Source organism: Molossus molossus, unplaced genomic scaffold, assembly GCF_014108415.1.
Source record: "Molossus molossus isolate mMolMol1 unplaced genomic scaffold, mMolMol1.p scaffold_m16_p_2, whole genome shotgun sequence".
NCBI lineage: Eukaryota > Metazoa > Chordata > Mammalia > Chiroptera > Molossidae > Molossus > Molossus molossus.
Window position 1 is genome coordinate 18,718,131 of NW_023425355.1, and position 15,060 is coordinate 18,733,190.

The 15,060-nt window shown below is 35.6% G+C and overlaps 1 protein-coding gene across 3 annotated transcripts in view; it reads left to right on the forward strand.

Annotated features, from left to right (window-relative positions):
- PCDH11X (protocadherin 11 X-linked) overlaps positions 1–15,060 on the forward strand; it is a 770,886-nt gene that overhangs the window by 121,063 nt on the left and 634,763 nt on the right. Inside the window, exons 3-4 of one of the 3 annotated variants that reach the window (XM_036270520.1) lie at positions 3,756–3,766; positions 10,951–10,958. The exons of the other annotated variants lie outside the window; for them this stretch is intronic. Coding sequence (XP_036126413.1) covers positions 3,756–3,766; positions 10,951–10,958 — 19 coding nt within the window. The remainder of the gene's footprint in view (positions 1–3,755; positions 3,767–10,950; positions 10,959–15,060) is intronic. 3 annotated transcript variants of the gene reach the window in all.

Below are 15,060 nucleotides of genomic sequence, written 5' to 3' on the forward strand. Positions count from 1 at the left end.
ATGTGAAGAACAAAGTTCATTTACTCACATCCTGTAATTACATTTTCACATTGAGGGAAGGATAGTTTGCATAGTTAAAGCAACAAGGTGTTTGAGTCTTATGAAAAGAGATTGAGATAGGGAGAGTGCGTGCTAGTGCTTGCTGAAAACAAAACAAAAAGCCTAACAGGAAAACAGAAAGAGATGGTAGGAGCCAAAGGGTTAAACCCATAATTTCTCTCTAACATTGCCTCAATTTCATCAACTTACATCTTTCTTAATTGGCATGTCACTGATAAGGACTACTATTGCCTTCATACAAGTGATCATTTCTAATGGTGTTCATCCCCCAAGCTTTTTTCTTTTTTTCTCCCCTTAAGCAAAAGCATCAGACAGTCATATATATTCACCCTGAGGTTTCCCATTGCCTAAAGGAATCTAATAGTCCAGAGAGATCTCCATATAGGTTCAATTTCCATATAGATCTAGAGCTATATTATATAAAGATTACTATTGGCTTTTGTACAAGTGATCATTTCTAATGGTATTTCTAATGACATACTTATACACATATACATAGACATATACTAAAATAGAGTTAACAAAACTTAAATTTAAATTCAAATTTAAAAAGAAAACTAACGAGATGAAGATAATGTTCTTCTAATGGTAATATTTCTGTTTTAGATTTAGATAAACATTTTACCTGAATTATTGAAAATGATTTATGCTCTTCTGGTTCTATTATACTGACCAATATAATTGTAATATTTCCTATAATCTCTATGAGAGATATTGTTTCATCTGTGATATGCATTTATTTTAGAGATAGAATGGAACCTTAGAGATCATGTGGTACCCTAGTCTGTCTGTATTATTTGATTGATGATGGAACCAAGGCCAGAGAGAAAACCCACCTTAATGGAGCACCTATTTCATGTCAGGCAGTATGCTGGGCATGCTGGGCACCTTACACATGACAGTTCTTTATCTCAGAAAGGTTACACAGTAAGAGGCAGAGAAAGAATCTATGGCTACATCATTAACTCTCAAATTCCCCTTCCTCTACATCCCATCACATGTCTGGGAAAGCCATGTTCCTATGAGATTTCCCCTCTGCTCTACAAATCAACACCCAGTTCAAGTAGACTTTCCCAACTCTCTTTGCCTCTTCCTAGACTGACTCTCATGCATTTAAACTCCGGTAGATGATCTTTTAGGTGATTCTTGTTAGATTTTCATAAGGCTGGCAAGCACTGTATTCATTCTGGAAATTACTACTTTTAGCAGATATAGGCCGTGGGACATAATTTCCTCTGAACTGGTCAGTTGGAAAAATGAAAATATTATAGGCAGTGAGGTCTCTCTTCTTCCATCAAGCTCCACTCTCAGTATATGAACCCCAGAACAAACTTTGAAAATAGTGGCTCTTCACGGAGCATTTAAGCAAATTGCACATTAGCAGACAGTATGTTCATGTTGAAAGACCTCCTCCCCTTTCCATTCTGCTTTTCCAATATTTAAGATATTATACAGTTCTAATGTTCTACAGTTTGGTAACCATAAAATGAGTTTGAAATAGAGGAGTATATATATATATGTATCACCAAATATAAATGTAATTTCCACATCAATTTACAATAAAAAGAAACATTTTTGTATAGATATGAATTTCTAACTAATGTGATGAGACATATTGGTAATAACCAGAAATATATATCAAATATGCACCACCAGATATTTATTCAAAAGTATTAAAAATAACCAATTCAAGTACAACATGAATTTTTACTTTAGTCATTCATACTTACTAACTTTGAAAGAATATTTTGTTTCTGGGTTAGGCTCCTAATTTAACCAATCCATATATAGCTATAAGAACATCAATTTTTAATAGTGTCCAATATTTTATAATACATTTGGTTCCAAATGGGAAAGTTTCAGCCCTTATTTAGGAAGCTCCATTCACTCCTTAGGACTACTTAGGGAACATATATAGGATGCCGGTGCTTCATTAAGTCCTGAAAATAAGGATTGGAAAAAAGAAAGAAAGGAAGGGAAGGGAGTGTTCAAGGAGAATTTTGAGAGTACCTGCTAGGTGCTAGGCACACTGGGAAGCAAGTTGTAGTGGGGCGTGATTTGGCATTAGAGTCAGATGGTCTTGGTTACCAAATCTGGGTTTTCAGGTTTAGCTGTATGTTTTTAATCCTCTTTGAGGCTCAGTATCTTCATCTTTCCAGTGATATCAAGACGTCCAATTAACAGGATTGTGAGGATTCAACGAGATAATGTCTGGCATAAAGCAGACATTTGCCCAAGCTCAATTTAACCAATTTAAATGGTTTTCCCCTACCAAAGCTGTTTAAGATTAAAAAAGTCTAGCCCAGCTGGTGTAGCCAGCAGTTGAGCATCAACCCAAGCACCAAGAGGTCACCAGTTTGATTCCCGGTCAGGACACATGCCCAGGTTGTGGGCCTGATTCCCAGGGTGGGGGGCGGGGGGCAAGGCAGGAGGCGGCCGATGGATGTTCTCTCTCGTCGATGTTTCTATCTCTCTCTCCCTCTCCTTTCCTCTCTCTCTAAAATCAGTAAAGAAAAAAAAATTAAAGTCTAGGAACCCTCTTTTTATTAACTGCTTAATTAAAGATGACCCATAAAGTACTTTTGCCTTTTGAACCCTATTATTGCGTGTACTTTATAGGAGCCTGAATGGAAGTACTGAGTGTGGCTCTGGGCAGGAGCATTAACTTTAAAACCCTTTCAGTTGTAAGTGAATAGATTTTTAAATCCAGCTGGTGGAAATAAAGTTTTGGTTTGAATGACTGTGAAAACAATTGACAAGGCTGATTTAGTGTCAGAATCCTAAAATGTCAGATGAAGAAGGTGAGACTCAGAATGTGAGGGTGATTTGCCCTGGGTCAGACAGTTAGATTTTCAAAGAATCAAGTCATGAGTATAAATCTGCTGACTTTCGCTTCAGGATTCTTTCTACTACACACACAACTCTATTTAGTTTGTGATGGTTTTGTGTCCTGAATAACAACTGTATGAAGAGATGTTGAACAGTATTAAAATGGAAGGGAAACGTGACACTAACAAAAATAGAACTGTTGTGGGAATCAGACCATGGTTGAGGTTTAGCTTTCTTATCTAATAAATCTAGTGTGACCTTGGAAGATCGCTTATCCTCGCTGAGATTCAATTTCTTCGTGTGTAAAATGGTGAGAAGTTTTTTAGAACCTTAAATGAGATGATTTTTCAAAAAACATCTGAAGAAATGAGAGCTCCACATAAATGAAAATTGTTATCAATACTATGTAACTAAAAAAGCCTTTAAACTGCTCCACAATCAAGTTTCTTCCTTCACAAGATGCTGAAAATGATGGGTTCTTGATTACAAAGTCCTTATTAATATTTCATGCAAGTGCCCAAAATGGCCATCTTATGATTATATGGGAGAGACTGGGAGACTCCTGTGTTTCTGAAATGCAATTTCTAATTCATGAACCAAATTATATCAAGTATTTCTTAGAATAGCTCATAAGCACATGGAATCAAATTCCTAAAAAACAGAAGTTTTGTGTGGTACTTAGTTAAGGAAGCTGAGACAGCGCTCAGTGCCAAGTAAGGACTATTTTAGAAATTGTAGAGCTATCAAAAAAGGAGGAGAAGAAGGAAGAGGAAGAGGAGGACGAGGGAGAGGGATAAGGAGAAGAGGAAAGAAGAAGAAGGGAGAAAACTGTTATTGTGTGCTTGCTCTGTCTTAGTCACACTGAGACAGCAGGAAAGTGATGACCTTCTCTGAATCAGGCAGTGTGGGTTCCAACACTGACTTTTTGGTCTTAGCTGTTGGATCTTGAATAAAACCTTTTAATGTTTCTGAGTCTCAGGATCTTCATCCATAAAAATAGCCAAAAAAAAAAAAAAAGTCAAACTTATAAAGTTGTAAGAATCAAATGAGATAACCTATAAAATGTGACTGGCACATAACAGTCACTTAGTAAGTACTAGGGCCCTTGATCGATCGTCTCAACTAATTCACCCAACTACCCAGTGAACAAGATATTATTCACGTCATTTTCATGTCATTAAGTACTAGGGCCCTTGATCGATTGTCTCAACCAATTCACCCAACTACCCAGTGAACAAATTATTAACGTCATTTTCATGTCACAAACTAAATTGGGAGACCGAGTGTCAGCGTTTCAGTGATTTGCTCAAGCTTGGGTAACTGTCTGGAATTTCATCAAGACTGACCTAACCCTCAATTCCAAGTCTTTTCCTATCCACCATTCTGCCTCCAGCACAAGAAAAATACCTCTGTGCAGAGGTAGTTTACAAACTCCAAAAATTCCAGTTTTTATGCATGGCATTAAATAAACCCATGTTCCACAATTTTTTCCTTAGGCCTTTGGAGATATGATATGAGGAGGACTCTGTTTTCTAAACTATTAATAAATGACTTTAGGGGCAAAGTTTATAATATAATGATAAGAATCTGACTTAATATGTGGTTTTAATATTAACCATATGACTATATTACCTTCTTATACGTGAATGGCCATCTTACAAAGGATAGTTCATTAAAGTAGATATCCAGAGATAAAACATTAAAACAAAAATGTTAGTAGAGCCAAAGCTATAGAAACCAAATTGCCTAAAAAATAGTTTGAAACTTCAGATTGTGTCACATATTGTCTAGAATCTGTTAAATAACATTTCAATTAAAGTGTTGTATTTCCATTATACTTGTAATGTTATTTCAGTTCTTTTTTATTGAATTTATTGGGGTGACATTAACTAACTAGATTATATAGGATCAAGTGTACAACTCTAATATTTTGTCTGTAGATTGTATTGTGTGTTCATTACCCCAAGTCAAGTCTTCTTCCATCATCATTTATCCCCCCTTTACCCTCTTCTACCTTCTTCCACCTCCTCTCTTCCTCTGGAAATCACCGTGCTGTTGTCTGTATATAGAGTGTCCCCAAAAAATGTATACACAACTTTGAATAATTATAAAGCCAGTGTTTATTAAAATATACATTTTGCTCAATCCCTTCACTTTTCCACCCAGCCTCCCCAAGCAAACCAAATAATACATGCATCAAATTTTAAATGAGTAGTTTATAGATTTTCAGTTCAGGAGTGTGATTTTATTTGTACTTTGATCATTTTTTCTGATTATAAAAGTTTATGATAGAAAATAAAAAGTCCAGTGGTGAAACTGGGAGTCATTTTATGACCCTGCCATTCAGAAATCATCTTCATTTAGCATTTTGATGAAGTCTTCATTTTTTTCTAAGCATAAACTTATGTATTTAAAAAACTTGTATATTTTTCAAAATGACAGCATACTATCACTTTCTAAATGATTTTTTTTGACTTTTGATTTGAAACTTAAATCAGTCAAAAACTCATTTAAGAACTGAAACGCATTATTTAGGCCTTTAAGTTGTACACCCATGAAAATAAGTGTTTAAAATAGAAGACAGTATAGGAATAATTGTCATTTTGAGTTTGAAGAGAGAAACCACAGTGGACTAGAGTAGAATGAGAGAGGACTCATGCAGAAGCTTGAAAATGACTTGGTTCTTATAGTAAGATTTGAAAAAAATCATAAGGCTAGAAAAGTCCCAATTTGCAGGAATGAAAAGCGCTAAAGCACATGACATATTTTTGCAATACGGTTTTCAGCTACCTTTGAGATAAGTTTGGGAAGATATTTTGGGGTTATATTATGGACAACTTTGTGGAGGCAATAATATCCAATTAAAGAAGTTGTGATATTTATTTTTAGAACACAATTTCTTGCATATCCTTCTCAAATAGGAAAATTCCATTTATTATCTACACTTCCTCAATTTTCATTCACTCCTCAAAACATTTAATCTTGTCTCCACCCACAACTGCTCAGTATCTTGAAATAAAATGCCTATATAATTTTTTAGTAGAAAAACTATTTGAGCCCTGGCCGGTTTGGCTCAGCAGTTAGAACGTCGACCTACGGTCTGGAGAGACCCAGGTTCGGTTCCCTCTAAGGGCACGTACCTCCGTTGCAGTTTGTCCCAGGCCCTGGTTGGGTTGTGTGGGCGGCAACCAGTCAATGTGTCCCTTTCACGTCAATGTTTCTCTCTCTCTCTCTCTCTCTCTCTCTCTCTCTCTCCCTCCCTCCCTCCCACTGTATCTGAACAAAATATCGAAAAATGTCCTCGGGTGAGGATTAAAAAAAAATTGAGACAACTAATCAAGGAATTAAGCATCATAATGGAAGGTGGAAGTCAAATTTGAAATAGGGAAATCAGCCAGGAGAATGTTGTGTTAAAATCAAAAGACAAGATAAGGGCCAAGGCTAAGATGGTAAAGTTGGGAATGAAAATTGGACCTGATAAATGAGATGGTGAGGTCAAAGTGAATAACGTTTCAAACCTGATTCCAAAATTTAAGGCAATTCATTGGAGTTTGAACTAAGATAATTAAGAGCACACGTTTTGTAAAGAATTGGAATTTGAGGTAATGGAGGACAAATATGTATGTGTTTTCCACATAAAGATGGAGACTCTTGTCTGGCCGGTGTGGCTCAGTGGTTGTGCATCGACCCATGCACCAAGAGGTCTCTGGTTATATTCCTGGCCAGGGCATCTGCCCTGGTTGTGGGCCCAATCCCCAATGGGGGGCATGCAGGAAGTGGCCAATCAATGTTCTCTTTTATCCATGTTTCTATCTCTCTCTCCATCTCTCTTCCTCTCTCTCTAGAATCAATAAAGAAAAAAAATATTAAAACAAAAAATGATGGAGACTATTTCGTTTATCTGTGGCAAAAACACCAGTGAGAATATGGATGCAATGGATTAAATATTTTGAGGTGAATATGGCATATATGAAAGTATTACATCATAAATAGGTATTTAGCACAGTTTTACATATGATGGCAATATATTCAAGAGTTATAGTCAACAGTACAATATGTGTTTATATTTCTTTACTGTATAGTGTAGTGGAAATGAACCAAGTATGACTGCATAAGTAGTGAGCAAACAGTTTAATGGTCATACAAGTTGGATATTGTGTTTCCCCAAAATAATCTCTACTTGTTGGTCATTGACACTTTTCTGACTATAAAATATCATGCATTAATTGTAGAAAATTTGCAAAATAAAATAAGAAAAATTTAAATTACATAAAAATCCCTCCAACTTAGTGATAATAAACTTTGTTATTTTAGTGCATATTTTTTTTTTTTATGTATATACTCTGGTGATTATTTTTATACAATGGGAATTATCATTTTCCTATGGTATTAAGTATAAAACAAAAATTTTGATGGCTATATAATATTGCATTTATAGACATTTCATAATACATTTAGTTATCTAGTATTATTGATGTTTCAATATATGCTGTTACAAATAATGCTATAATGAACCTTACTGAACATAAATCTCTTTGTACACTGGTCCAACAGCCAACATTATAATTCTCAGAGAAACACTGGAAGAGATTCCATTAAAATCAGTAATAATCTTAGCTCACTATATGTTTAAAATTGTTTTGGATACTTCAATCAAAACACTAATATGGAAAAATAATAAACATTGAAAAAGAGAATATAGTGCTATTGATATTTGTTATTAATAGCAATCTTCTGAGAAACTCCAAGAGAAACTTGTGGTAGTATGTAAAGGAACAGCTTATAGAAGTAAATTTTGGTAATGTGTACCAAAGTCTATAACTTTGAAAATCTTTATATATTACATTTTCAGGAATTTATTGTTTGCATAAAAAAGAAACAAAATTTAAGGGACGGAATTGTATTTTATTTATTTAATCATTTTGTTATTATTATTATTATTGTTTATTTATTTATCTTTACTGTTGAAAGTATTACAGATGCCCCCCCTTTCCCCCCAGACCACCTTCTCCTTGCTCCTGCCCCCCCCCACTCCTGCCTTCCCCACACTATTGTATCTATTGATTGTGCATACATGCATGTAAGTTCTTTGGTTTTTCTTTTTTTTTTTTATCCTCACCAGAGGACATTTTTTCCATTTTTTGTTCAGGTAGAGTGGGAGGGAGAGAGAGGAACAGAGAGAGAGAGAGAAACATCGATGGGAAAGGGACACATCGAGTGGCTGCCACCCGCACAACCGACCAGGGCAGGGGACAAACTGCAACCGAGGTACGCGCCCTTAGCGGAACCGAACCCGGGTCTCTCAGGACCGCAGGCCGACGCTCTAACCGCTGAGCCAAACCGGCCAGGGCAGTTATTTGGTTTTTCTCTCCCCCCCTTCCATCTGAGGTTTGTTAGTGTGTTCCCTACTTCCATGTCTCTGGATCTATTTTGTTCGTCAGCTTAAGTGACTAAATTTTAAAACATTTTGTATATCACCCTATTAGTTGTCAATTGTTCTAATAGATAACATATAAGTATTGAATAATTTTGCTTATTACATGATAGGTGCTATTTGTACATAAAGGGTTTTTATAGAGAAACAGTTTACAAAATTTAAATTGATAGTTTTTTTGTATTTATTTACATTGTTATGTCTGGTTGGAAAACAATGTATAATAAATCAAGTTTTTTAGATAGAACAATATTTTTTTTCTTTTTTGTGATTTTATCCCCTTTTATCAATTTTACACATTTTTACTTAATGGTTAAAAGTAACATAAAAATTAATTTTTTCAGGATTTGAAATTTTTATTCCTAAAAGTGTATACTTAATTGTGCTTTTTTCAATGTGCTCAATTGTGCCATGGTACAATTTCAGAAAAGAAAAAATGATCTTCCTACTTTATACTGCATTTTCTGCGTAAGTACTATATAAATTAAACATGTTTACAATGCATTAGTTCTTAATCATTAAATATGTACCTAATCACTTACCAGTTTTATATCTCAAAACTAAAGTTTCAGACATTCGTATGTAAGTATGATATGGTTTTCATTGTACATGCAATATCTTTAAATTTTTGGGCCATATTTAATATAAAGACTAGCATATTCAAGACCAGAAAGTATAATGCAGTTGATCTATATATTTATTATGTATAAAGAAGACATTTCTAGATTTAAAATAGCTCTAGAAATTGACATTAACTTACCACCAATATGTAGAGATAACTTCAAATCTTATTTGAATGAAATTCTGCACATTGAAATGTTTGTTTCTATGTTGAGCATGGGCAGTTAAACTATCTAATAAACAATTATATATTAAAGATTCTTCAGCATCTCTCCAATTTATTTTTACTGAAAAGGGACTTCACCCTTTCCTGCTATTAGAATAAGACAAGCTGCATCATCATTGACCCAGTATATTGACCACTTTGATAAATGTGACCTTTTATTTGATCACTGTCTAGACCAGTGACTCACAACAGTAGCTGTGCATTAAAATTGTATGTGGAGTTCAGAATCTTTCCCATGAGATTCTAATAGAGTAAGTCTGATTTGAAGCCTAGCTATCTTTATTTTTTATCAGCTTAACAGGTCATTTTAATGTAAAAATAGGGATGATAATCAGTGAACACCGACATACCTCCATTAGATGAATCCTCATCCACATATCTGAAACATTGCTCATTAATAAACACACTAACTTGACTAAGCTTTTCAATGGCAGATACAATGTCTTTATTAGTTTTGTATCCCCAGTAACTAGCTCAGTTTTCAGCACAGAGGCACTCAGAAAATGTTTGTTTGTTTGTTAGTTTAATGTAGTTATAGGAACTCATTAAGTCGGTGAAGAATCATGCCATTGGTTAGACAAATAAAATGTTTATGAAATCTCTATTTAAAAATCAAACACAAACTACTTTGGAACAAAAATTGACACTGGTCTTTAATTGTTTTTGTTTTTCTAAAAAGTGTAAGTCTCCTTGAGGAAAATAAAGGATAATTTTGCTAGAAAAGCATTTTCACTATTAATGTGTTAATAGACACACTATTTCCTAAGAAATATATTTTTGGTAGTTCTGTTAACTCATTGACAACCAGACAATATACATTGTGTAATTCAACCTTTAAAATAGTATAGCAAGTGGAAGAATAAAAATCATGTGCACTACCAAATAATTTTCACTAGTATGATCTTAAAACATGAGCATGTAATAAACTGATTTTAGTGGTTTTTTAAATAGCTGATGTGTAGATAGAGGTAAGGTGAATCTGGTACTTACTTTTTATCTGTTGAGTGGCTTCTGAATGTCTATATTTTTACTTCTCCAAAGAGCAGCCATAGATATACACATGTACATACAGGTACACATCACATTGAAAACACACACACACACACACACACACACACACACACCCAAATTTATTGTTATAGACAAATACAAGTTTTCAAGCTGCCATACTGATGCTTTTCAATTTATATTTTTAAAAAATCAAACATAATATATAGCAGATGTAAAAAACAACTTTATTTATTTTAGTTATTTCTTGACCAGTTCTTCAGACAATCACACATGGTTATATAATTCTAAAATAAAGTGTACAGCCCTGGCCGGTTTGGCTCAGCGGTTAGAGCGTCGGCCTGCGGTCCTGAGAGACCCGGGTTCGGTTCCCGCTAAGGGCGCGTACCTCGGTTGCAGTTTGTCCCCGGCCCTGGTCGGTTGTGCGGGTGGCAGCCACTCGATGTGTTCCTTTCCCATCGATGTTTCTCTCTCTCTCTCTGTTCCTCTCTCTCCCTCCCACTCTACCTGAACAAAAAATGGAAAAATGTCCTCGGGTGAGGATTAAAAAATAAATAAATAAATAAATAAATAAATAAATAAAATAAAGTGAACAAAACATTCAAGATAAAGTAGAAAATACCACATTGTAAAGTCATTTCATTCATTTGAAAAGGGGCAGTCTTACGCAGGCCTGTTCAAAACAAGCTCTTCTAAATGGTTTGCTCAAAAATATGTATCCAGCCCTGGCCGGTTTGGCTCAGCGGTTAGAGCGTCGGCCTGCGGTCTGGAGAGACACGGGTTCGGTTCCCGCTAAGGGCACGTACTTCGGTTGCAGTTTGTCCCCGGCCCTGGTTGGTCGTGCGGGTAGCAGCCACTCGATGTGTCTCTTCACATCGATGTTTCTCTCTCTCTCTCTCCCTTCCTCTTTCTCCCTCCCACTCTATCTGTACAAAAAATGGAAAAATATCCTTGGGTGAGGATAAAAAAAAAAAAATATATGTATCCAAGTTAAAGCTTACTAGAAAAATTATTGCTTCCATTTAGCTAAAATACTTCTTAAAAAACTTTAAAATGATGTATTTAAAGAAAAAAACATTTTGAACAATTACATGGTGCCATCCACAATTACTTTGGAAAAATATCAATCTCTCCTTTCTGATCCTGTTTTATTTATTTATTTATTTTTTTATGAATTTTTTATTTATTTTTTTGTTACAGATATTTTACCTTTTTCCCCATTGGCACCCCCCACCCCACCCCACCTCCGCCCCGTCCCCGGCTTAGTTGTCCATGTCCATTGGTCATGCATACATGCATATAAGTTCTGTGGTTTATCTCTTCCCACACCCCCATCCCCCTACCCCCTCTTCTGAGGGATGTCAGTCTGTGCCCTACTTCCATGTGTCTGGGTCTACTGTATGTTCATTATATTCCGTATATAAGTGAGATCATGTGGTATTTGTCTTTTTCTGCTTGGCTTCTTTCACTTAGGATAATACTTTCCAGGTCCCTCCATGTCGTCTCAAAGGATAAGAGTTCTTTCTTTCTTACCGCTGTATAGTACTCCACTGTGTATATGTACCACGGCTTTCTTATCCATTCGTCTACTGGTGGACACTTGGGCTGTTTCCAGATCTTAGCTATTGTAAATAGTGCTGCTATGAACATGGGGGTACATATATTCTTCCTGATTGGTGTTTCAGGCTTCTTAGGGTATATTCCTAGAAGTGGGATCACTGGGTCAAATGGAAGTTCAATTTTTAATTTTTTGAGGTAGCACCGTATTGTTTTCCATAGCAGCTGCACAAGTCTGCATTCCCACCAGCAGTGTATTAGAGTCCCCTTTTCTCCACACCCTCGCCAACACTTGTTGTTTGATGATTTGTTGATGGCGGCCATTCTGACAGGTGTGAGATGATACCTCGTTGTTGTTTTAATTTGCATCTCTCTGATGATTAGTGATGTTGAGCATTTCTTCATATGTCTCTTGGCCATTTGTATGTCCTGTTTGGAGAGGTGTCTATTCAGCTCCTCTGCCCATTTTTTAATTGGTTTCTTTGTCTTCCCTTTGTTGTGTTGTATGAGCACTCTATATATATTGGAAATTAACCCCTTATCTGATACATCATTGGCAATGATGTTCTCCCATACAGTTGGTTGCCTTTCCATTTTGATGATTGTTTCTTTTGCTGTGCAGAAGCTTTTTAGTTTGATGTAGTCCCATGTGTTCATATTCTCCTTTATTTCTGTTGCCTTAGGTGATGTATCAGTGAAAATTCTGCTCCGTATGATGTCCGAAATTTTGTTGCCTACATTTTCTTCTAGAATTTTTATGGAGTCACGGGTCACATTTAAGTCTTTTATCCATTTTGAGTTTATTTTTGTGTATGGTGTAAGTTGATGGTCTAGTTTCATTTTTTTGCATGTAGCTGTCCAATTTTCCCAACACCATTTATTAAAGAGGCTGTCTTTACTCCGCTGTATGCTCTTGCCACCTTTGTCAAATATTAATTGAGCATATTGCCTTGGGTCCATTTCTGGGTTTTCAGTTCTGTTCCACTGGTCTATATGCCTGTTCTTGTGCCAGTATCAGGCTGTTTTGGTTACAGTCGCTTTGTAGTATAACCTGATATCTGGTGTTGTGATCCCACCTACTTTGTTCTTTTTTTTCAAGATTGCTGTGGCTATTTGGGGTCTTTTTTGGTTCCACATGAACTTTTGAAGTATTTGTTCTAGTTCTATGAAATATGTCCTTGGTATTTTGATGGGGATTACATTGAATCTATAGATTGCTTTGGGTAGTATGGACATTTTAATGATGTTAATTTTTCCAATCCATGAACAGGGTATGTGCTTCCACTTTTTTATATCATCCTCTATTTCTTTTTTCAATGAACTGTAGTTTTCTGCAAATAGGTCCTTTACTTCTTTGGTTAAGTTTATTCCTAGGTATCGTAATTTTTTTGGCGCGATGGTAAATGGGATTGTTTTTTCAGTTTCTCTTTCTATGAGTTCATCATTGGTGTACAAGAATACCGTCGATTTCTTGACGTTAATTTTGTATCCTGCTACTTTGCCAAATTCATTTATTAAGTCAGTAGATTTTTGATGGAGTCTTCAGGGTTTTCTATGTATAATACCATGTCATCTGCAAATAATGACAGTTTCACTTCCTCCTTTCCAATTTGGATCCCTTTTATTTTGTCTTCATGTCTGATTGCTGTGGCTAAGACTTCCAGTATAATGTTAAATAAGAGTGGCGAAAGTGGACATCCCTGTCTTGTTCCTGTTCTTAATGGAAATGTTTTTAGTTTCTGTCCATTGAGTATAATGTTGGCTGTAGGTCTTTCATATATGGCCTTTATTATGTCGAGATATGATCCCTCTATTCCTACATTGCTGAGCGTTTTTATCAGAAATGGATGCTGGATTTTGTCGAATGCTTTTTCAGCATCTATTGATATGATCATGTGGTTTTTATTCTTCATTTTGTTTATGTGGTGTATCACGTTTATTGATTTGCAAATATTGTACCAGCCTTGCATCCCTGGAATGAATCCCACTTGGTCATGGTGAATAATTTTTTGATGTATTTCTGGATCCGATTTGGTAATATTTTGTTCAGGATTTTGGCGTCTATGTTCATCAGGGATATTGGCCTGTAGTTTTCTTTCTTCATAGTGTCTTTTTCTGGTTTTGGAATTAGAATTATGCTGGCCTCATAGAACGTGTTTGGAAGTCTTCCTTCTTCTTGAATTTTTTGAAATAGTTTGAGGAGAATGGGTGTTAGTTCTTTTTTGAATGTTCGGTAAAACTCCCCCGTGAAGCCATCTGGGCCTGGGCTTTTGTTTGCTGGGAGAGTCTTGATTACCTCTTCAATTTCCTTAGTTGTTATTGGTCTGTTCAAGTTTTCTATCTCTTCCCGGAATAGTTTTGGGACACTGTGTGTTTCTAGAAATTTGTCCATTTTGCTTAAATTGTCGAATTTGTTGCCATATAGTTGTTCATAGTAGTTGTTAATGATCTTTTGTATTTCCGTGGTGTTGGTTGTTACTTCTCCTATTTCATTTCTGATTTTGTGTATTTGGGTTCTCTCTCCTTGTTTCTTGGTGAGTCTAGCTAAGGGTCCATCAATCATGTTTATGTTTTCGAAAAACCAGCTCTTTGTTTCATTGATCCTTTGAATTGTTTTTTTTGGTCTCTATGTCATTTATTTCTGCTCTGATCTTTACTATTTCCTTCCTTCTACTTGCTCTGGGTTTTTGTTTGTTTGTTTGTTTGTTTGCTTTCTAATTCTTTAAGTTGTGAGATTAGACAGTCAATTAGAAATTTTTCTTGTTTTTTGAGGTAGGCCTGTAGTGCTATGAACTTCCCTCTCAGAACTGCTTTCGCTGCATCCCATAGATTTTGTTTTGTTGTGTGTTCAATTTCATTGGTTTCCAGGAAATTTTTAATTCCTTCCTTGATCTCCTCGGTGACCCATTCATTGTTTAATAACATGCTATTTAGCCTCCCTGTGTTGAAATGTCTTTGCATGTTCTTGTTGCAATTGATTTCTAGTTTCATGCCATTGTGATCTGAGAAGATGCTTGATATGATTTCAATCTTCTTGAACTTGTAGAGATTTAGTTTGTGTCCTATCATGTGGTCTATCTTTGAGAATGTCCCATGTGCACTTGAGAAGAATGTGTATTCTGTAGTTTTGGGGTGTAATTCTCTGTAGATATCTATTAAATCCATTTGGTCTAGTGCTTCATTAAGAGTCTCTGTTTCCTTGCTAATTTTTTGCCTAGAGGATCTATCCAGTGCTGTCAACGGGGTGTTGAAGTCCCCTGCTATGATTGTATTGTTGTCGATTTCTCCTTGGAAGTCCTCCAGAAGATTTTTAATATATTTTGGT